General features: G+C 42.6%; 6 protein-coding genes across 6 annotated transcripts; 3 read left to right on the top strand and 3 right to left on the bottom strand.

Annotated features, from left to right (window-relative positions):
• Positions 1-1,244: 1,244 nt before the first annotated feature.
• On the top strand, positions 1,245-2,995 carry aflN-1 (Cytochrome P450 monooxygenase aflN; the record flags this gene model as incomplete). Its single annotated transcript, XM_036643927.1, has 3 exons — positions 1,245-1,379; positions 1,433-1,923; positions 1,975-2,995. 3 exons carry the CDS (start codon positions 1,245-1,247, stop codon positions 2,993-2,995), a joined length of 1,647 nt encoding a protein of 548 aa, XP_036490718.1.
• Positions 2,996-4,051: 1,056 nt separating this feature from the next.
• On the top strand, positions 4,052-5,569 carry pyr5 (FAD-dependent monooxygenase pyr5; the record flags this gene model as incomplete). Its single annotated transcript, XM_036643926.1, has 1 exon — positions 4,052-5,569. The coding sequence occupies one exon, from the start codon at positions 4,052-4,054 to the stop codon at positions 5,567-5,569; it is 1,518 nt and encodes a 505-aa protein (XP_036490726.1).
• Positions 5,570-5,799: 230 nt separating this feature from the next.
• Positions 5,800-7,688, bottom strand: CGCS363_v012076 (Arginine metabolism regulation protein II; the record flags this gene model as incomplete). The annotated part of the gene is made up of 2 exons (XM_036643925.1): positions 5,800-6,840; positions 6,906-7,688. 2 exons carry the CDS (start codon positions 7,686-7,688, stop codon positions 5,800-5,802), a joined length of 1,824 nt encoding a protein of 607 aa, XP_036490725.1.
• A 1,127-nt stretch (positions 7,689-8,815) lies between these two features.
• SAT4-5 (Satratoxin biosynthesis SC1 cluster protein 4) lies at positions 8,816-10,333 on the bottom strand (the record flags this gene model as incomplete). The annotated part of the gene is made up of 4 exons (XM_036643924.1): positions 8,816-9,209; positions 9,272-9,941; positions 9,994-10,141; positions 10,205-10,333. The coding sequence occupies 4 exons, from the start codon at positions 10,331-10,333 to the stop codon at positions 8,816-8,818; spliced, it is 1,341 nt and encodes a 446-aa protein (XP_036490724.1).
• Positions 10,334-11,922: 1,589 nt separating this feature from the next.
• gloF (2-oxoglutarate-dependent dioxygenase gloF) lies at positions 11,923-13,024 on the bottom strand (the record flags this gene model as incomplete). The annotated part of the gene is made up of 3 exons (XM_036643923.1): positions 11,923-12,588; positions 12,642-12,803; positions 12,860-13,024. The coding sequence occupies 3 exons, from the start codon at positions 13,022-13,024 to the stop codon at positions 11,923-11,925; spliced, it is 993 nt and encodes a 330-aa protein (XP_036490723.1).
• A 1,335-nt stretch (positions 13,025-14,359) lies between these two features.
• Positions 14,360-15,335, top strand: CGCS363_v012073 (uncharacterized protein; the record flags this gene model as incomplete). Its single annotated transcript, XM_036643922.1, has 3 exons — positions 14,360-14,871; positions 14,950-15,094; positions 15,330-15,335. The coding sequence occupies 3 exons, from the start codon at positions 14,360-14,362 to the stop codon at positions 15,333-15,335; spliced, it is 663 nt and encodes a 220-aa protein (XP_036491178.1).
• Positions 15,336-23,072: the final 7,737 nt, after the last annotated feature.

Genomic DNA, 23,072 nt, shown 5'->3' with positions numbered 1-23,072 from the left:
CCAAAAGCGAGGACCCAGCATCCGCCAGGAAGCATATGGCGAAAACGATAAGTATCGCACTCGGGTATCGTGGGTGTTTCGCTGCACCCTCCCCACTTGCCGATATCAGAGGAGTCTCCGGTGCAGTCTCCGCTTCAATCGGATCCGCATTTTCGAGCAGAGGGGATGTCTCCCGCGCCATCTCGCGATCTTGTCGAGAGCAGGAAAGGGCTGTGTGTTCAACTGTGGAAGGAAAGAAAGCTTAAAGGGACTCAGAAATGCTTCACAAAATCATTCGAAATCGCATGCAGTTCACAAGACTTTGAGATTGAGGTCGTTTTACGTTTGCAATTTCGAGTCGTCGGAGTCGCGAAAGTGTTTTTGGTGGGCAGCAAAGTAATGACCGCATACGTTGCCTGCCCACGTCACTTTAGCCAAGAAGGAAGGTGGATTTCGCTGTGCCGCAGCCGCAGCGTTGGAATGGAACTGATCGACATACGTACATGTACGGGATGAAGTTCCGTCAACAATGGGCCAGTCGCTATCCCTTTGGCGCACAGCCCCTGTCATTGATGATAACGAAATATTCTCCGATGTCACGACTGCGAAGCCTGTGGTGGAGTTGCTGTGTTTTTAATGCTCGTGGCTGGTTAAAGAGTGATGGAACGATGACTCGTCGCCGTGATAAGGGAAAACGAAAGAGGGTGTGTGTGTTGGCAGGAAAAAGAAACGCCTGCAATCCAGGGATGATTATCTGTGTTGGTGGCGCAAAAGCCACTTTCACTGGCCTTGCTAAGCGAAATGATCTCTCTTCGCCAGCGTTGAAAGAGACAACCCGTGGACGAGTCTAGACGAAGTGAAGCTTGAACATGGCTATGCAACTAAATTCCAGCGCGCTCTTGAGTGCCGTTGAAGGAGATGACACCTTGATAAGCCACACATGAAGCGCTTTCCTAAAACGGATCGCCGCTGACAGCAAGCCCACGAACTCAAATCACCAACCCCTCATTCGCTGGTACTTTGGTAAGACATGCCACTTTCGCGTCTTCACCAACCAATCAGAGCCTTTTCAATCGATGTCAGCCGCCTGGTGTGTCTAACTTTCAGTAGACATCAACCCGCTCGGCCCGCCGCGTCTTCCCCGTACTTCCCGATCGTGGGGGAGACGACGTTCATGATAAGCACCCGCGTCCGCATCCACCGTCCGTCCACAGCATAGAGGTCCAGGATTGCTGTTTGTGCTCATTCGTTTTTGTGTTTTCACGATGCCGCGCATCATTGCGGATGGCAGCCATGTCTGGGCAGTGGTCTTTGCGGTCGTCATCACGGGATTCCTCTACTTCCTCACAAAGCTATATGCAGCGCGGGAGAAGATATGGAAGATGCAGAGAGCAGACCTGGTACGATATCGTCAAATTCCAACTTTCTCAACAATGTCTAAATCCCGATACAGCCAATGCCTAAATTTTCGTTCCTCGCGGGCCACTTTCTAGTGCTCGGCAAAGTCATGCGACTGCTGCCGTCTGACTCCATCATCCACAACATCATGTGGTACATCTCAAAAGACTATCCGAAGGGCATCTTTTACATCAGTCTCTGGCCGTTCAGCGGAACTGTCATGTTCATATCCGATGCAGATGCCGCGGCTCAGCTTGAAAGCCTGCCCCTCGCCAAGGGCACTGACATCATCAATCCCCTCGAGCAAATTACCGGCGGCCGAAGTCTATTGACGATGGATGGAGATGAGTGGAAGCGATGGCGGCGGTTGTTTAACCCGGGCTTCAGTCCAGGGTATATGATGGCCTTGGCTCCCGCCATCGCAGACGAGGTTGCCGTATTTCGGCAGAAATTGTTTGATCGGTGCTCCGAGGGCTTGAGCGAGGTTTTCCAGCTAGAGGACTTGACTCTGAGGATGACATTTGATGTCATTGGCTCTGTAGTATTGTGAGCATACTCGTCATGATTGAGACTCACCTCGCTCACCTATCGGTCCAGGGACTCCCGCCTACGCCATCAACTGATAGACCACCCACTAGCCACATCTCTGCGCAAGCAAATTATGTGGACCTCCTTCACAGAACCTTTGCATCCGTTGACAAAGCTATTCACAATACGACCGTTTGTGTTGTGGTACAACGGCAAGCAGGTTGACCGATACATCCATGCCGAGTTGGATGACCATCTTTCGAAGCGCTCGGCCCAGCCTCAGACTGGTTCGACGAGGTCAAAGTCTATAGCGTCGCTGTTTATAGATGAGTATCTCAAAGATGCCGGCGAGAAGAATACCAACAGCACCAACGAGACTCTCAAAAAGATCATCACTCCGCAAGTGCGTCTCTTCCTTCTCGCTGGACACGACACCACCAGCAGCACCCTTCTGTACTCCTATTACCTCCTCGCCAAAAATCCAGAAGTCCTGTCTCGAGTAATAGCCGAGCACAACGAGATTTTTGGTTCAAGGCCATCACAGTCCAAGGACAAGATCCAGGCAGATCCTCAACTCCTTAACCAACTTCCATACACCATGGCCTTCATCAAAGAGGTACTGCGGATACTACCGCCAGCAGGTGCCCTGCGACAGGGACGCCCCGACCTGAACATCGTCGACGAAGACGGCAAACTGCATCCGACCGAAGGCTGCAACGTCTGGACTCTTCCGCTCGCCATCCATCACAACCCAAAGTACTGGAAGGACCCCGAACTCTGTATGCCCGAACGTTGGCTCGTTGGACCCGAAGATCCTTTGCATCCCCCCAAAGCAGCCTGGCGGCCGTTCGAGTGGGGGCCGCGAAACTGCATCGGGCAGACATTGGCGTTACTCGAGTTGCGGGTTGCGTTGGTAATGACTGTGCGGGAGTTCAGCATCACGCCTGCGTATGGTGAGTGGGATCAGATGTATCCTAAGCGTGGAGTGAGGACGATCAATGGCGACAGGATGTACCAAGCCGTCAAGGGTGGAGGGGGTGGGCATCCCGCTGATGAGTTTCCTGTGAGAGTCGAGCTGCGAAAGCGATAGACAGATCCAGCCATTTAGAAAATCGAATCCAAGCCTTCATAAACTCTAGAAATTGGAAGTTTGTGCCGAAGACTCTGTCTTATGAAGGCATTTGAGTCGCTGGCGCGAGATTCCCTGGATCCATGTGGAGACGAAGGCAAGATACACAGTTGTCTCTGATCTCATTGAAAGACATCTGTAGTTGATGTGGGAATGTGCCAGTACTCGGACAAATTTAAAATGATTGACGGACTTTTGGGTTTAGCTGTGCGTCCGAGTCGTAAAACCGAAATTCAAACTCAATGGAAGAAACCCACGAGCATCAGAAGAAGAACTCGACCTCTGTTGCGGAAGAAACCCACCTTTCGGATATAAGCCATCTGCCCAGACATAGACACGTACGTGTTTTTCTTCAATAACACTTTCAATCCCACCATGCGGGAGCCGTAGGCTTGATCTGATAACATCAAATCGGACTTATGTTCGGGATCGGCCGTAAGCTGACAGGGCAAAATAAGCCACTGGCAGCAGTTGACTGCGAACACACGAATGGCGCGTGCCGTTTGTGTTGACAGTGAGTTTGCGTGAGACAGGGGTCGCACCGCGACGTTCTTATCCACCAGCCAAGCGGTCAAGCTCCATCAGTCGCAACATCTGGGGTCTTTCAGTGGCCACAACGGGGCCGAGCCGAGCATGATGGAACAGGCGTTGCACGGCCTGATTAAATGCGCAGTGGAGACGCCTCTGTGTCTTGCGTGTTCCGGGCTGCAGTTGCATTCGGGGCCCTTGAATTTTCCGCAGAAGACGATCTTGTTTCCTAATTCTTGCGATCTTCGCAATGCGGACGGCATCGTGTCCGCTCATTTACCACCTTGATTGAGTGAGCATCCCTGCTGACGTCCGGAAGGTAGCGTATCGACTTCATATAAAACTTTGGTTCTTTCAGGCGTTCTTGCCTTTTTTGAGTTGCGTCTTCTCATCTTCATTGGCGTCTTTCCTTGCCATAGCGGTCAAGATCAGAATCCTTCTTCAGCATCACCTCAAATCAACTAGCCATCACAAAACAACATCATCAACATGGCGACCCAAGATAAGAAGCGCCAAGTCATCATTGTCGGCGGTGGCATCACTGGTTTGGCACTTTCCTTGATGCTTCAACATAGCGGAGTTGACTACATCCTGCTCGAGGCATACGACTCCGTCACCCCTAACGTCGGCGCTAGCATCGGCCTGTTTCCCAATGGCCTCCGCATTCTCGACCAGCTCGGTCTCTTCGAGGACATCCTTGCCAAAGCACAACCAGTCAATTCCATGATCGTCAGAGACATGACTACAGGAAAGCGCATCATGACAAGGAAGCCGCGACAGCTCATCACCGAGCGCCACGGCTATCCAAACATGTTCATGGAACGCCACGAACTGTTGTGCGTCATGTACAAGCACATCAAGGAGAAGAACAGGCTCTTTGTCAATAAGAAGGTCAAGCGTGTTGAGACCCGAGAAAACGGGGCCACGGTGTACACGGAAGACGGGTCCGTGTTCCAGGGCCAGATCGTTGTCGGCGCAGACGGCGTGCGCAGCACCATCCGCCGGGAAATGTGGAGAAACGCCGATGCCGCGAACGATTCCGCCGCTATCCCGGCGCGCGACAGACAAGATATCCCTTGCGAGCACGCTTGCATCTTTGGCACCGCCAAGCCTACCGACGGCATCGCGGCCGGAGAGGTCACCGGTGCGAGCGGCCACGGCACACTCGCAGGCTGCATGGGAGGCCCCGGGGCCGAGGTCTTCGTGTTTTGGTTCTGGAAGCTGCCTGACGGGCAACGTACGTGTCCCATCAACGACATCCCTCGGTTCGACGACGAGGACAAGGTCCGCGAGTTTGCGCGGGGCGCGGACAAAACGGTTGCCGACAACGGTCTGAAGTTCGGCCAGGTCGAGAAGAACTTGCTCTACAGCGGCGTCACAGCTCTGCCGCACTTCGTGATGCGAAGATGGCACTACGGCCGCATCGTCATCCTCGGCGATGCCGCGCACAAGTTCAACCCCCTGGTCGGCCAAGGTGGCAACAGCTGCATCGAGTCCTGCGCCGCACTCGTCAATCAGCTTCAGGCACAGAACCTGCTGGGCCCCCAGAGCAGCAACCCGGCCTCCTGGCCTGTGGCAAGCCTGAGCAAGGCGTTTGTCGCCCTCGAGAAGCAGCGCGTCGACCGCCTGGTCGATATGGTTGAGAGCTGCCAAGACGCTATGCGCAGCTCCGCTTGGGAGTCATGGAAGCTCAGAATGCTGCACAAGTACATGCTGCCTTTGATGCCGCTGGACAAGTACGTCGACTACTACAGCCAGCAGATTTCTGGCGGCCTGCGTCTGCTGAGCATCGACCCGCCCAAGGCCGCTCACAACTGGCCGTATTCTGACGAGAAGACACCCGAAGAGAAGTCGCTCGCTATCAGCAAGACCGGTGTTGTGGCTACGATTCCTGTGGCGGCTCTCACTGCGTTCATCTTGGCTAAGGTGCTGCGCAGCGAGAATGGGCTCGGTGGATCGATGTTGATGTCTCGGGTTTTCGAGAAGGTGGCTAGCTTCAGACAGTAAGCTTTTGATAACACACGTTGAGCGTTTTGCAGACGGCTAGAATGGCCAAGGAAGTTTTCATATCCTGATCAGATTGTGTTGTTTCCGATTTCCTTTAAGGCTTTCCTTCAGAACATAGAGAAGCAATTTCAACTTCATTCCTAGAAACAATAGAGACTTAACATAGACATCTTTCAACTAAGCAAACCTGAACTAGGTTAAGGCAAAGCCCTCGTTGTATTGATCATGTATTAGCATAGAAGTGGCCATCGGCGCATCTGCCTGCAAACATCCACCCATGTCGGCGATCCTCTCACGCCTCCAGCCGCATCCCGCTGCCTCCAGACTTCTTTCAATACATCCTTAGAAACACCATAGCCTTTCCATCCAGACTTCGCATTCGCTCTGCTTAACCAAGCTTCAAAGCTTTTGCGTTGCTCCGCTCCTGTGGCCTCTGCCCCGGCAATGAAAGCCGGCCAAGCGGTTCCGGGTCCGACTAGTCCATGCTTTTGCAAGGCCTCATCAAACATGTGAAGAGAGTCCATCACCTGATTCACGCTGTCTTGGAGCATCATCGGATGAATGTTTCGGATTCGTCGATAGAAGAAAATCACCAGAGCCGCGCTAAGAGCGCGTGCCATGTGGATGTGAGGCCGGCTTTGATTGGACTCGGTCTGAGCTGCAGATTGATACCGCGCTTTGAAGGAGCATACAGCTTCCTCTAGATATGCTGCCTTGGGCTGCAGCGATGCCAAGGTCTCCGCATCTGATTTACCCTGCGACGGTGACAGCCTATCCATGACATTGGCAAGCCGGGTAACCTGGGACACGAGCCGCAGCCAGGTCTCGGGAACACCGTATATCCGCATGTGCATGTCCTCACGACAGTTGAGTGAACTGACGAGGTGGATGTCTCGTGTATCGTCATGTCGGCGGCCACGGCTTTCGGAGTCGGACTGTAGTTGGAACTGCTCTAAGTGCAAGAAACTGTCCAGAGTGCTGTCAGGATTGATGTTGTGCAAAGACCCGGCTTGTCGAGACCGTGATGTTCCCGAATCATCATCGTCCGGTGTGTTCAGCCCCGTGCTGGCTAGCTTCAGTGGCTTGAGTGTGATTTGGCTTTCGTCATGGAGTACCTTTGTACTCTCAGATACAATCCTCATCCACGCATAAATGTTATGGAATAGGCGGGCCCGACGCGAGAGCTTTGGCTTGGTTAAACCTCGAACTCGGATGAGCCTTTCCATCTCCACGAGATATTTGTGCGACTCGGCCTCATTACCGGATAATAACTGGAGAAACATTCAATGGTCAACCAAGAAGCCATCAATAAGTGCCCTGCTTGATGAATACTTACGGCGCTTGCTAGTACTGCTCCAACAGCCATGAGCTGCTCCTTGTACTTCGCCTTGCTGGTAGAATTCCGCCTGGTTTCGCTCTCAAGGCTTATTTTCAAATGTATCTTAGCGGCTTCATATGTCCGATCCGAAAGGAAGTGCCAGTAGTCACCAGGTCTGCTCAACGCCGGGAAGGCACCGGGATTTAGAGACAGATGGAACGCTGACACGGCGAGTAAGCCATACAAATTTGCAAGACTCGCGTGTCTAATATCTTTCTTATCCACGCCAAACATGGTAATATGGCTCAGAGTGAGAATGGCGGAGGGTACGTTGAGAATTCTCCAACCGGACTTTTCGTTGATCGGTAGGGAACCCATCTGGTTGATGACCTCTTCATTGAAGTGTTTGAGCAGCGCTGGAGCGTCGACGACCCAGTCTACCTCAGGCCAAGCCATGCCTTCCAGATCCGCGTCAGTTCCATCAGGAAATGCATCCCCACCGTGACCATGAATGTCTCCGGTGTTTCCAGTACTCCATGGCCCCGATGGGTGGTTGGTCAGATCATGGCTTTCAATACTGCCCATGGGCAGAGGGCCTGACTCAAGTCCTGGCACTTCGGTGTCCCACGTAAACAGGTCTCCCCATTGCAGGAAGTCCAGTGATGTCGAGAAGAGATCGTCCAACGCATTAGACATGCCAGCGCTATCGTCCACCGAGTCTGCATTATTGGTCGAAGCGACGTCACCTGTATCCATTTGGGGTTCCGTCTCATCACAGTAAGTGGGCATAGAGGAAGACATTGTAGTAATGGGGGACACAAATGAAGCTTCTGCGATTGATGCCGATCTGCATGTGGTTGCCGTAGGGGATGTCATTGCTGTATTTTCGACACTGGGAGCGCCCTCTTGAACTGATGGGAATCCTGAGAACACCCCAAAAGGTCCCACAGCAACTTCCTCGGCATGTGATTCAGCATTTCTTGCCTTCTCATCGATTTTATTGAGTGCCGACGTTATCGTCGACGGCATATTGGCCACCATGGCAGAGCTCATTGATTTCCTCGATGATTCTAAGAATTTGTCATTCTGAAGTCCCCTCCATCCATCAAGGTGAGTCATGACTCACCACTGAACAGGTGTCGTCTTGAGAATTGTCCAGTGTTCTCATCTGCGTTCTGAACAGATGCACTGCCTGCGTCTGGTCCCGTACTGACAAACCACCGCAGGGCTGGCCTAAAGTCACAGGAAAGTCCGGCCAGCTTACATCTTTTACATCTCGGCAATGTCTGATCGCACTTCAAATGACGCCTCCTGCACGTCTTGCAACCCTCGAAAGTGTGCGAGTTCTTGGTTTTGGGACTTTTCATGTTTGCGTCGGATGGGATGTTGTAGAACATGGAGAATGAGCAAAACAGGAAGGGTTCGGGATCTCTATCCTAAGCGGGCAGAGGTCTGTTTTAGACAAGTCGCGTATCTTCGGCCACGACGGCTTGGTTCCTGACAAGGTTGAAGCTGATAAGGCAAGCCAATTGAGAACCCGATTATTTACCCCGCATCGCGTGGAGAAATGCATGATATGGTTATCTGACAGTTATCGCCCCGTTGTGAGTCAAGCTGGGAAGGCCTCCGCGACGAGCATGACAATGGATCCACTTTCTTTGTGAGACGTCGAATTAGATGTTGCTCATATGTCACTCGATCTGGGACTCAATGGCGAAGACACCCACACTCATGGTCATGTAAATGTCACGGGAGAGAATACGTGAACATGATCAATTCAACTGCGGATGCAATGGTCCAGCCACCAGGCGAAGAGGGAACCAACCCGACTCGCAACTTGCATGCCACATTGAAATCTCATCCAGTCACGTTCACCAATTAAAGCCAGGGATATTTCTAGAACCTGCAAAAAAACAAAACTCAAACGCTCATACTTTATTTGAAGGGCCAAGACTGCCCTTGAGACTAAGCCTGTCCCACCAGTCGAGTTCTCTCGCTATTTCATCGCCAATACTTGTATCGACTGGCGACAGTGAAAGCTCGGTTCCGGTTGATCGAGTAGTTCCAGTGATCTCTTCGAAGTGTTGTTTCCTGTAGTAAATAGATCGTCTCAGCGGAGCCGCCTCACTAGTTCCCTTCCTGGAGATCTTCGTACTTATGGTTTTCAGCAGTGGTCGCAGAGCGGGGAGGCTCGCGCACAGGATAGCACAAAACACCTCAATCAGAGACCAGATGACCACGTCAACATTATCCCAAGTGACGTCGTAGGTTGCCGAAAATTTGATGAGAAACTTGAGTCTCACCATGCTTGTTATGCAAGCACTGAAAACCGTGTTAGTAAAAAGAACTAGCCATGTTGAGGGGATGACTCGATGAAAACTCACAATGATCCTAGGCTGAAGATGAGACCAAGCCCAACCTTCTTCTTCGTGCTGAGTTGCAGCTTAAGCAATTCAGGCACCGGAAGTAACAGGATTCCAAAGTCTTCGATGATACTGAAGGCTGCTCCGCTGTACACGATGGCCGTGATATCCTTGCAGGTGCGGTCGGGGTTGCTCAGGTCCCAGATCGATGAGATTGGGGTGCACTCGAAGATGATGAGAAACATGTAAATGACTCCGTGTAGAACCAAAAACAAGATGAACCATCGAATCGTGTTGTGGAACCAGCGGGAGGATGAGAAGAGTCGATCGAATAGAAGGAGGATGGATATCTTGGCGAAAAGCTGGACCAGGATGTAAAGTTGCTGCCCGGCGTAAAAGAGCTGAATGAGCGTGACGCTGTTCGAAGGCTGAACGTTCCAGTAGTGTAGTCCGAAACCCAGCTCAGTGCCTGCGATCTGTACACCAGCCATCACGGCCAGCAGGAGCGTGGCGATAATGACCATGTAGTCATCCCACCACATCTTTCGTGTGACGAGCCATCTGGCGAAGCATCGCAACGCGACGATCGGAAAGGTGATGACCGAAAGGGCAATGGCGACATCCTTCGCTTCTTTACTTCTTGATGGTTTCGGATACGCGACGCATAGGTCGGTTTGGAGCTGGGCGGCACCTGGTCATGGTCAATCTTCATGACATCCCTCGGGTGCTCATTGGATACCCACGAGTCTGGTCGGTGAAGAAGCAGCTCTGTTGCACACAGGTAGAAAGAGACGCCTGAAGATCGATGTTCGGGCAAAGACAATCGGTGAGAACGGGGACTGAAGTCAATTTACAGCCCCCCTTGATAAGTCCATCCGTAACACAACTCAGCTATACCCACGAACCGCTGTTAGTAAGCTTACATCGTCAGTAACAGAAACGATTCAGACTTACCGCGCAGTTTGGTACTTGGGAAATCAAACTGGTGATGCTTGTCGTCTCAGACGAAGAGGTCAAATGTACCAAAGACAAAAGCAGAAGCACCAAGAGGTCATACTGACGGTTTCTGGCGTTGGTGAACATTTCTTGAAACGCACAAGAAAAGCCGCTGACCACCAGACGGCGAGGGCATCGGGAGAAGCAGAAGGAAGAGAACAAATGAGCAGCAGCAAGCTTCCATAGCAGAACGAGGGATCATCTGTTTGGTGGCACTGCCATCCCATTTAAGAAAACAACATTACGAAAGCGAGATGGGAACGGACGTCCACATGGTTGTTGGCGTATGTCCAAAACGCGCGGCGCGTTTACATGGAGATCTGCGCGGTGCCACCGGCCCAGTTCGACACTGGGGGCGGTTGAACACCCGAGCTGTGTCCAGAAGAGGCGGTTGAATGCGAAAGGAGATTGTCTCACGGACTGCGAGCCAGTAAAGCGGAAAGGAGTCCACCTGTCACAGTCCTCTTGCTGGCGCGGTCAGCGGTGGGCAGGTTGTCTCGGAGAGATAAGGGGCGATCCTGCCTTCGAACTGCCGCGGGGTACTGAACATCATAGACTTTCTGGATATGAGGACCAGTTTCGTAGCCAAAGTGGCCTCCATTTAGATATGAGATATCCGTCAATCGGGCCGTTGAAATCTATCCCACCGGGTTTTATTCTCCTATCGTGACATCGTCCATATTTCGACGTGTTGACTGTAGCCATGTTTGGTTTCATGATCACAAATGCGGACTCAATTGGGGCGATACAATCACACGTGGTCGACGATTGCTAAGAGCCTGTTTCTGCATAGGCTCTGCGACGAGGCTGACAATAGTCTGGCTTAGCATCAACGCCGTTGATTTTAGCGCGTCACTGCTGACGGATGGCGACATGCTAAGATGTCTAGCATGCCAAGCGAGGGGATCTCGGATGTCCTTATTGGTCATAGCTCTACATGTCGACTCATGAACGTATTTCGCCAAAAAGCACGAACTCATTGAGGTTGTCTAGAAAGGGAAAAGGGTTGAAGCAGGGCTGTCAGTGCGCACGACACTGTCGACGCTCAGGGGCTCGGTGCGCCGAGGCGGGACAGTCAACTTCCGCCTCTGTGACGACTTCGACGCGTTGTTCCCAACAGTCCGGAATGCAATGCGAGCGGCTCGGAATTCCACACGGCAAGACAGATGGACAGAGGTGCAATTTCGAGGTATATATGGATGTGCGTCTTGTCACATCGGCCTCCTTAATAGTAGACGGAGTAGTCCGGCTGCTCGGCGACCCTTTGAGATCCCGCGGAGCCCGAGATACCCAGGACGGCCTTCAACGATTTCTGAAGACTCCAAATTACCGATAACCTTCAGTGGTCGCTCCGAAATTCTGCCCGCGACCCCGCGATATCATCTCGAACTTGTCGCGACCTCGGTCCTCTATCAGAACAGTGCTTGACCCCCTTGCAGTAATTCAGGAGAGGCAGGCGATCCCGAGGAGCACAGGACAAGCCCCACAACCCAAAGACCGGTGCATGCATGTCATCCCATGTTTTGGTCGATTCTCCGTGCTGATAATGTAAACGATCTGTGATTGGCTTGCTACAATCTGATTCTGGATTTCAAATGCATTCGAACTCCCCAGGCGGAAAATCGAAAGGAGAAAAGGAAATCACAACGCCCAAAGTAAGCTAGCAACATTCCGACTCAACCGAACAGCTTAGTGATTCTGCGATTGTTCCACTCCCAAGCAGTGACATCTTCGTATCGACAAGGTGTCGCATCAGTTATGAACTCCTTCAACGGTAGCAGCGACGCGTGACGGTTAGGCTTGACAAAGTACGCGATTGAGTATCGCTCCGGAATCTGAACGTTATCTCCGGCCTTGATGGCAGGCGGGTAAGTGACTCTGTGACAAGCCGCGCGGAAGGTGTCGTTGGTAAGACGCTGAAGCGAGTCGCCAATGTTGAGGATGATGTCGGTAGGCTTCTCTGACTCGACACTGCGGAAGACGCCGGGCTGGGTCTGGTCCTCGACCTGAAGACCGCCCACAGAGTCTTGGAAGAGCATGGTGATGGTGCCGAAGTCGGTGTGCTCGGCGATGCGGGTGGCGGTGCCGTCCGCAAGTTCTGTGGCCGGGATGGCCGGATAGTGGAGCAGACGGAACTCGTTCTCGGCGCGGTTGTGGAGCGTCTTCATGTGGTCCTCGGAAACGCCGAGAGCGATGGCCAGAGCGGAGAGGAGCTGCATTTCCGTCTTGAAGGCCTTCTCGTAGAAGGACTCCATGAAGCCGCGGAAACCTGGGAGGCTCTCTTCCGGGATCCAAAGGTTGTCGACGAGGTCATCTTGGGCACTGCCCATGTCAAGGGTTTCCTAGTGCGTGTCAGTCATCGTGGGTGTGCAAAGAGAGATACTCGTAGACCGACCTTGATATCGCGAGTCTTTCCGGGGCCAAGACCCTTCTCATAGCTGCTAATGTTGGCGACATTCTCCTGGCCGATGAAGCTGTAGCCACGGTTGGGGTTGGCTTGAGGAGGATGCTTGGCCTCCATCTTGGTCTCGAGAGGCAGAGCAAAGAATTTGCGGCTCTAGGAGTATTCCCAAGTCAGTCCCATAGAATTCCACGAAGATGGTATAAACCTACCATATCGAAGAGCTTGTGAATATCTTCATCCGGAATGCTGTGGTTCTGAATTTTGACGCCACCTCTCAACTTCAGTAGGCGGAGCAGCTCGGTGCAAAAGTATCTCTTCTCTTCAGGAGTTCCGAAGAACAAGGACATATCGAGAGTGGCACCCTTGTCTGACATATTTGCTGTTGTTGATAGAAGAGTAGATATGCGTTGGAGATCGGGGTGTTTAAGCTGCAGAATTGGTACCTAGAGAAAGAAAGGTTGATACTGAATGGTGATGGCTTGAGGTTTTGTCTGATTGATCTGAGTTCTTGACAGTCTTTATGGACGGATGTCAGACGTCTTAAATATCACATCCAGCTTACTGCCAACGGCCTCTTCCGCCCAATATCCTCTTCGTCTGGTCCTACCTTGACGTTTCAGACAAGTCATGGTGTCTGATAGAAACAGTTCAAAAAAGGCAAGCATACAATAGATACATTACGGAATTGGAAACTGGTCACTGCAACCATACCGTAGAGTTTCACTTCGTCGTCTGAATGAGCATCGCCTTGCCTAGGTGGACCCCAGAAGAGAAAGAGAAGCCGATTCAGCGGTGTAAGTATGCGCTTCCCAAATAGGTAGGCAAGTATGTGGGGCAGGCAGCTGTCGCCGAAGCAGGCATGAGAACCCGACCCCGCGTTTCCATGGGTCCCGGCTACGAATGGCGAGTGATAAGCGTGATGTTGTTAATAAATAATCCGCTTTCTTTTGATTACCTCTTTAAATAATTTGAGACTACTCTAGAATTAATGGCATTCGTGCAACTCAGATGCTTTGGAGATAGACATGGCTCATATCCAACGCACACTGCGAAGACGTAATGAGAGTACCACCTGATAATTGACTCGTTGTTGCAACAAGGTATTCAAAATCCTATTTCTGGGAATTTTACAGAGATATCTGGCGAATATTTATATGTTCAGACCAAATGTCGATTGCGTCGACTTGGCCGTAAAGGCAGACATCTTATGACGGGAGCGGCTCATCACGACCGTGTTCAACTCTGATTGCAGGCAACCCCAAGTCCGGAGCAATATTCCCTCGCGGGATGTTTTCACTGGTTCTTAACGCGAACTAAGTGTTCGGAAATATCAGGCTCAGTCCGCTTGAAATAAAAAGGATATTCCCCAGAAAGGGAGGTGGCGGTCGATGGTCCTACCGTCATAATGACATGAGGAGGATGGCGCTGTTTATGGTCACGGGTCGCTGTTGGTAGGTCTGCTATTCGCCCGGTGTAGATGAACACGCTAGCAGTTCCAGCAATAGGGGGACAATTGACCCCCGGTGCTTCTAAGACATAGACGTCAACTCGACTATTATCCTTCATTATCACTGGACTGCGCCGCATGACAGCGTCAAATCCAAAATCTAGGCAACCACATCTAGCACACAAGCTTTAAAGTGGATATGAGTCCCCAAAAGCCTATGTTATGAAGATACTCCCAATTTACCGACAACTCTCACGCCATCATGCCAACGTCAATGATTTCGCAAGTTGCTCTCGTCAACATTGGGCCCTTGACGACAACATGGACCGCGCCCTCAGCGTGCGCGACGATAACACATCCTCCATATTTGGCTCAATCTTACGCGGCCGCGGCTGGCATACCCTTTTGGGCAGAGGATTGTGCCTCCCTGACGGATGACCCTTTCAACGAATGCGTACCATCGGCTACGAAGATGAACGAGGAGTGGGCCTCGCGAAAGGATAACCCTATGATAGACGACGTGGTCTATTACCACTCACCCGGCAATATCTGTCCTTCAAATTGGACAACTGTGGGCGTTGCTGCCAGAGGCGATGGGACATCTTACAGCCTAAGCGGCATATATGCCGATCCGACATTCACTCTCATCCAGTCTGATAGCACGACAACACACATCGTAACTCAGTCAGGAGCGAGACCTGGTATACAGCCAGCAGCCAACATGTTCATGTCCGCGATCGAGCCTCACGAAACCGCTGTAGTCTGCTGCCCAAGGTACGTTGCACCCGTTGCCGATAGATACGTAGGATGACAATGGTGGACAAGCATTGTGTACTAACGCAAGATCCTCAGCGGATTCACGGCAAAGGCTCTCGGGTTGGGGTGCTTCTCTTACATCCCACGAGAACTGTACACTGCAACCACCGGCTGTCATTGGATTCTCGACAACGACGTATACACCCTCATTGACAACACATACACATATCACGGCCGCACGGTCAGTGGCCAATTCCCATCTGCGACTGCGTCTACCATGACCCGGCACATCGAAGTTGAAACTATCGAGCCTGATGAAAGCTCGAGTTTCATTGGTATCGCTGTGACAGCAGGGGTGACGTTGGTGAACAGGGCACAGAATACGGGATCCGGAAATGGGGGGGATGCAGGCACAGCCACAGGCCAAGCTGGTTCTACAGGAACACCAAATGCCGCAACATTGACAAAAGCGAGAGGCTTAGGTTTTTCCCTAATCTGGCTACTGCTGTTGCTGTCTTAACTCAAGCTTACCTTAGTGTGGGGCTATAAGTAGCTAAGACATATAACTAATTAGCTGAAGACTAGGAATAATAGCTTAGTCAATAAGGCTATAATAATATAGGTAGGCATCTAAACTTAAGTAGTGACTCTTATAGTATAGAACAGGGGATAATAACAGAGTGCTGCTCGCAGAGGGGTCTAAAATCTACCTACAGGGGTGTAGTAGTGCTAGAAGAATAGATCCTCTGCGTTATACATACTTTATGTTTCCCTATATAGTAATTTTTTTCTATACTTATATAGCTACTTAAATATAGGGCCTCGCTTATATAAGCTATATATTACTTTAGAAATAGGTAAAGTTTTAATCCTTATTTTTACTATATATAGCTTATATTTAGTATATACTTTATATCTCTTCTACTTAAGCTTACTTTTTTCTTTTCTTCTCTTAAGTATATTATAATAATTACTATTAATATAAAAGTATAAAAAGCGCTCTTTTTAGTATTAATTTAATATATACTAATAATATCTTAGATATTTATTTAGGAATTTATTAATATAAATATTAATAATATAGTTAATTTATACCCTTAGTTTAGCTATTTCTATAGTATACTTAGTATATATAAAGCTTATATTAAAACTATTATAAAACTAATATATTTTAAGTCTTATTACTAATAATAATCCTAACTTCTAGCTTAGTAGTAAGTTTTAGTATACTTTATATATATATATAAATTTAGGCTAATATATCTTAAGCTAACCTTATTAATATTACTTTAGCTATAAATACTAATATATCTTAACTTACTTATTATAAGTTTAATATATACTAAATATATTTAATAGTAGCTTTTAACCTTATTAAGTACCTTTTTAGCTTAAATAGTTAAGTATAAGTTTAATATCTATCTTATTACTTCTTTATATATATTAATAATATCTTAAGTATATAGTTAATATTAATAATAGCTATATATATAATATAGTTTTCTACTCTTAGTTAGCTATATATTTAAGATATTTTATATATATATTAAGTACTCTTTAACTTAACTTTTATAATAATATTACTATAGTTATTAATAGTATTTTAGTATAAATATATCTTTTTTTTTCTAGCTTATACTATATATATACTAACTCTATATAATTACTAACCTAACTTATATTAACCTAAGTAGCTTAGAAGTTATTATAAGTATAAAATATATTACTTCTTAGTATATACTTAATATATACTAACTCTATATAATACTTTATACTTCTTTATATGCTTTAGCGCTTAGTATAATACTATCTTTATATAGAAGCTTATATATATGCTCTTTAGCTTCTCTATATATGCTATGCTAATATATTATCTAGCTATAGCTTTAAGGATAGCTTTATTAGCTACTTTGCTAACTAAATAGAAGCCTTTATATAAATTTATCCTTTATATTACTTATATATATATATTACTAATATCTAATATAGCTATATTAATCTAGTTTTCTATAAAACTTATAGATTATACTTCTATTATATAAATTATATATATATATAACTAGAGGATACTATATACTTACTATATATTTACTATATATATTATATATACTAACTATACTCTCTTAATTTATAGTAACTATTCTATACTATAAGTAAAGAGGGAGTAAGTTCTATTTTAATAAGCTTCTTACTTATTCTTTAAAATTATTTTTAAACTTTTATACTAACTCTAATTTAAAAGTAGTTTAAGTTATAAAGGGGGTATATACTAAGTATAAATTATATTTATCCTTACTTAATATAATATATAACTTAATAGACTATAATTATAAGATAATAATAGAGGAATTAAGAATAAGCTCTATATATATAGAGAATATACTAATAATCTTATAGTATACTACTTACTTTAGTGTTTTAATTAGAACTCTTTTTAGTAGTAAGTATAAAGTATAACCTTATTTTATACTATACTTTACTTCTATATATATTAATATTATATATAAATTAGTACTATTTATATATATAAGCTTATACCTCTATTTTCTTCTTAATAGATCCTTAATAAGAGTATACTCTATATATATTATACCTATCTATAATAGAAGCTAACTTTAGTCTAAAAACTTATATTACTAGCAAAAAAGCTATTAAAAATATATTTTATACTTTACTTATCTTATATATATACTAATTATATACTAAGTAAGAGTAATAACTTAGTTATTATTACTATTTCTTTATATCCTTATTATAGTATATATTTTACTTTATCTTAATATATATACTATATATACTAACTATATCTTAAAACTAACCTACTAAAGAGTAGGGAGAGTAATAAGTATAGCTTATTAAAGAAGATAATAATAATAAAGAGGATTAAGCTTAAGTATATATAGAGGATATATATAAATAATATATATAATAGTTCTAAAAACTATAGATTTTTTATTAGCTTTAGCTTTTAATATACTATATATATATATAATATATATATATATAAAGCAGTAGAATACTTCTCTTTTTAGTTAAAATATTATAATTAGTATATACTTTATATATATATAACTTATTATAATACTTAATTAATATAAGTTTTTTCTTATTATTTCTTTATAACTCTATATATATATAAACTATCCTATAAATCCTCTTTATTACTTAGTTCCTATTTAAGTTAAGTAATCTCTTCCTAAAGTTTATATTTATATTTCTAAGCTTAAAGTTTATAAGCCCTTTACTTAAATTAAAGAAGCTCTTAGTCTATTTATTCTGTATTTAAATCTTATATATCTCTAACTTAATATTAATATAAATAGAGAGTAAGTAGTAATAATAGAAAAGGTATACTATACTTAAGTAGAGTATATACTAATTATATACTCTACTTAAGTGATTCTTAAACTAAGATTATATTCTATATATTTAACTTAGATACTAAACTTAGTATTAGTAAGTCTAAAAGGTTAAATAGGTTATAAGGGATATATAGGTGTTTTTTATAGTACTATATATATTATTACTAATATTAATATATTTACTAAAAGCTTTTTATAATATATACTAACCTTAAGTTATCCCTCTATATATATAGGCTTTAACTTAGGTATAGCTATTATTAGGAAATAGCTTAGAATATAGTATATTTAGTCTTAAGCTTACTTTAATATATATAGTGTATTAGTGAAGGATATATTTACCTTAATATAGTTTAAAATAGAAGCTAACTTTAATTAGTAATAAAGTTATCTTAAGTATAGTTTAACTCTATAAAGTTAGTATACTTCTATATAAAGGTTTACTATTAAGCTAGTATTTTATTAAAGGATTAGATAAGAGTAACTATAATCTATCCCTTCTTCTTCTTAGTAAACTAAGACTTAACGTTAGGCTAAGTTTTATATATATCTTATATATACTGAAGATATTCTTATTTATCTTTTACTTCTTAAAGCTTAAATAGTTTTAAAGTAGTAAGGTAGTTTAGATACCTCTTTTGCTAATTTTAGAGAATATATACTTTATAGAATATAAATAAATACTATAAATACTCTTTAGTAGTTTATAATAAGTTTTATTTATATAAGTAATTACTAAAGCTTAATATTAATATAATATTAGTATATATAATATATCTATAAAGTATATATTTACTATAAGCTTACTTTATATCTATATTAGTTATAATAATATATACTATATTATAAGTTATAAGGTATATATATACCTATTAAACTAGAAAGCTAGAAACTGCCTTAATTTAAGTAAAGGTATACTTAAAGAGAATAGTATAACCTTTTTATAAATCTATATTTATCTAAATATAAGTATATAACTTAAGTTTTATAAAATATAAAGTTAGTAGGTATATTATATATATAGTATATATATAGTATATATATTATAACCTTTCTTACTACTTATAAACCTTAAATAGGTTTATATCTCCTTATATTATCTTAAATAATATATTAACTTTAAGATATTATACTTTCTGAAATATATATATATATACTTATACTATATAGATAATATAGAAATCCCTACTTAGAAGCTATTAAACTTTATAAATCTATTACTTTTATATAAACTTTATTTTATTAAAAGCAAACTTATATAAAACCTCTATATATAGTTAGCTTATATATAGTATAAATAAGGGATAAACTAACCTATATATAAATTTCTAGCTAGAAATTATAGAAGATAAGTTCTCTATAAGAGGATAGCTATTTTATCCTTATTATTAAATATTATATTTATTACTTAAAGTAAGTTAACCTTAAATTAGTTATAAATCTAATATATACCTAAATAGAGAAAAAGCTTACTTATAAATAAAGTTAGCTTATATTAGGTATATACTAAAGATATAAGAGGTATATATATAGAAAGAGTAGTAATATTAAGCTTATTTAAGAAGCTAAGAACTACTTTATTTATAAAGTATAAAAGTAGCTATAAAAGAGGGGGTAGAATATATATATATAAGCTATATATAAAGAAAAAGATAAATAGAAACTTAGTAAAGTTAAGAGGTATATAGAAGTTAAGCTTAACTCTATATAGTAATATATTTATCCTATTATTACTTTAAAAGTAAGAGAAGCTTAATATATAGTAAATATATATAAATAATACTTTATATCTATTACTTACTATAGCTTTAATAGCTTACTTCTATATTTTTAATATATATATAATCTATCTTAACTTTATACTAACTACTTATTTTAATTATATTATAAAAATACTTAATATTAACTCTATTTTATTTAATAAATATACTATAAGTAAAATACTATAGCTTTAAAAAGCTTAGCTTTAAGTAACTAATATAAAAAACCTATAATATATATATACTTAGCTTATATTAGAAAAGTATAGAGATAATACTTATACTATATTATTTAAATATCTAAAATATCTAATATTAGTAAATCCTTCTAGGTTTCTAAAATAAAAACTATAGCTTCTAAATATAAAGGCTATTAGGATACCTCTACTATTTATACTAAAAAGCTATATAGAAGCTAGCTATATTATAAATATATATATAGTATATATAGAGGCTAAATACTAACTTTTATATATATTTAATTAACTTATCTATAATTAATTTAGGGGCTTTATAGGTACTTTTTATAGTATATAGTTCTTATAACGCTTTAATAAAGTCCCTTTTATCCTATATTATACTTAAAGTTATAACTAAAAAGTATATAAACTTATAATATTTAATACTATTATATTAATAAAACTAATATTAAACCTAATTTATATCTTTTTTAGATTTAAAATAGTATTAATATATACTTAATATATATAGAAGCTAAACCTACTTTAAAATTAAGTATAAACTCTTTATAATCTTAGAGTTTTTATAGTTTAAATATTAAATAGTTTAAGTAATATCTAGAATAAGTTTCTATATATAGGAATATAAAAAATTTCTATCTTAAACTTTATAAAAAATATAATAAAAAACTTTATTAAGATAAGTTTTAAGATATATTAAGGTAGTAAGATAGTTATATATAATATATATAGTAACTTAGTAACTTCTATTTTAAGTAATAAGAATACTTTAAGCTTTAACTATATTTTATATATATACTTAGTATATATAGAGTATATAGGTAGTATAAATTAAGAAGAAGTTTACTTTAGTTAAGCTTATTTTATAGAATATACCTCTTTTATTTTATATATTATTTTTAGATAAATTATTATATTAATAAGTTTAAGTATTAAGTTAATAAGTAATATAATAAGTTAAGCTTATAATAAGATTATTCTCTTTAAGTTATTTCTATTTTTCTTCTTATTACTTAGTATTATTTAAAATAGAAAAAATATTAAAGTTAAAAAATAGATTATTATCTATAAATATAGCTAAGAAGCTAATAAGGTTAATTAGAGTTAAGAAAGAGTCTATTATATATAAATTCTTTAAAAAAATAGAGTTAAAATATTAGTAATATTTAGTTTAAGAATAATATACTTTAGGAATAAGTTCTATATATATATAGTATATCTCTATTATATAAAAGAGAAAAAGTAATAAGTATTTTCTTATAAACTATTAATTATAGTATATATATAGTATATACTAAGGATAATATAACTTTATTATTAATATTTATTATAATTATATTCTACTATAATATAGCTTTTATTTTATTTAGATATAGGTATAGCTTAGGGATAGTTTAGATATAGTAGAGTGGACTATAAGGGGAAAGTTATGCTTATATAGCTTAGAAGATCTATTCTTCTAGTATTACTACAGCCCCCTGCTTGCTTTTTACACCCCCCTGCGAGGTGTATACCTGGATAATGATACTAGGGGTATTATTACTGAAGCTTTTGCTTTGTGCCACACTTATCAGCCTTATCGGCCTTATTAGCCGTGGCGGAGTGGCTGCCGTTGGTCAGCCACAGCCTATCGTAGCTCCCTATCGTGGCTCCTTGCCCTTCTTGTTACGTATTATACAGATACATTTGAGACGTTCTGGCAAGGTTGCTCTCGTTGGGAAGCAGTTGCAAGCCGCAAAGGCGGTCGCTGATGGTTTTTTTTTTTTTTTTTTTCTTTTTTTTTGACAGGTCTGTTTTTACCAGCTGGGCATTCGCACGAAATTGCACCTGGGACTGGAATAGAAACTTTGCACCTTGTACTCAACCCTGAAGCAATCTATTGAGCCGGCTAAAGATTCCGGTTGGCCCAAATTCAGGGTTTCGTCTGTGTTCTCCGGTATCTCTATTGGCCAAGGGCTGACAGACCCGAAGGACCGCCAGCACAGTAAGTATATAAAGGGCCTTCTCCGCTGACCCAGGCTCTCTCTGTCCTCTTTCCATCCTCTCTTGCTTTTTTCGTTTTTGAGGCAGTTCTCCGCAATCTCGCCATAGGTCTACATTTTGTTGAAATTACCGGCCGTTTACCGCTGAAAGAAGGTGGAATATCTACAGACAATGGGCTGTAAGTGACCTAAACATGTTGATTGATTTGACAGACGAGGCAGGGGAATCAATTCCTAACCTGAAGCTATCAACATAGTCCTCACTGCAAGCGAGAGCTTTTCACACAGCACCGTCATCCAAGGCGTCCTCAGCAAAGAACAGGCCCTCAAGGTCCTTCAAGACCACGCGTTCTTACTCTCCCAAGACAGTCTGGCTGTCTCCCATAAAGAGGTCGACCCCCCTAACAACATCAATGATGCCGACAGCCGTGCTGAGCCCGCTGGTCAAGCCAAGTTCTATGAACAGACCTTTACCGTTCCCGGAATCATAGCACGTCTTCTGCCCGGAATGGGTCACACCACAAATCAGTGGCGAATGAAGAATACTCCGGATGGCTTGGTCACGCACATGACAGGTGCACTGAATGTATCCGTCGACAGGGAGTTTGTGTTGACGCCCAAAAGGGATGCGGGCGATATGGAAGATTGGACGCTTTTGGACAGGGGCACAATTCAGTGCTCCAAACTCATGATGGGGCCGATGAAGAAAAGGCTGGATGACCAATGGCAAGGTATCCATCGTGCATACGTGAACAAGATGGGTGCAGAAGTTGGAACGCAGGCCTGAGCCTGGCTGAGGTTGAATTCGTTTGTCATTGATGAAATCTAGGTAGCTTGAAATTGTGTTCCCAACAGTGAGAGCAACAGAAAGGCGTGATGAGACAGCTTGTCCATAATCTCGGCCCTGCAGAGTGT

This window comes from Colletotrichum siamense (assembly GCF_013390195.1).
Source record: "Colletotrichum siamense strain Cg363 chromosome Unknown KSG_Cg363_contig08, whole genome shotgun sequence".
Lineage (NCBI taxonomy): Eukaryota > Fungi > Ascomycota > Sordariomycetes > Glomerellales > Glomerellaceae > Colletotrichum > Colletotrichum siamense.
Note: the sequence above shows the minus strand (reverse complement) of the source record. Positions and strands in the feature narration are given on the sequence as shown.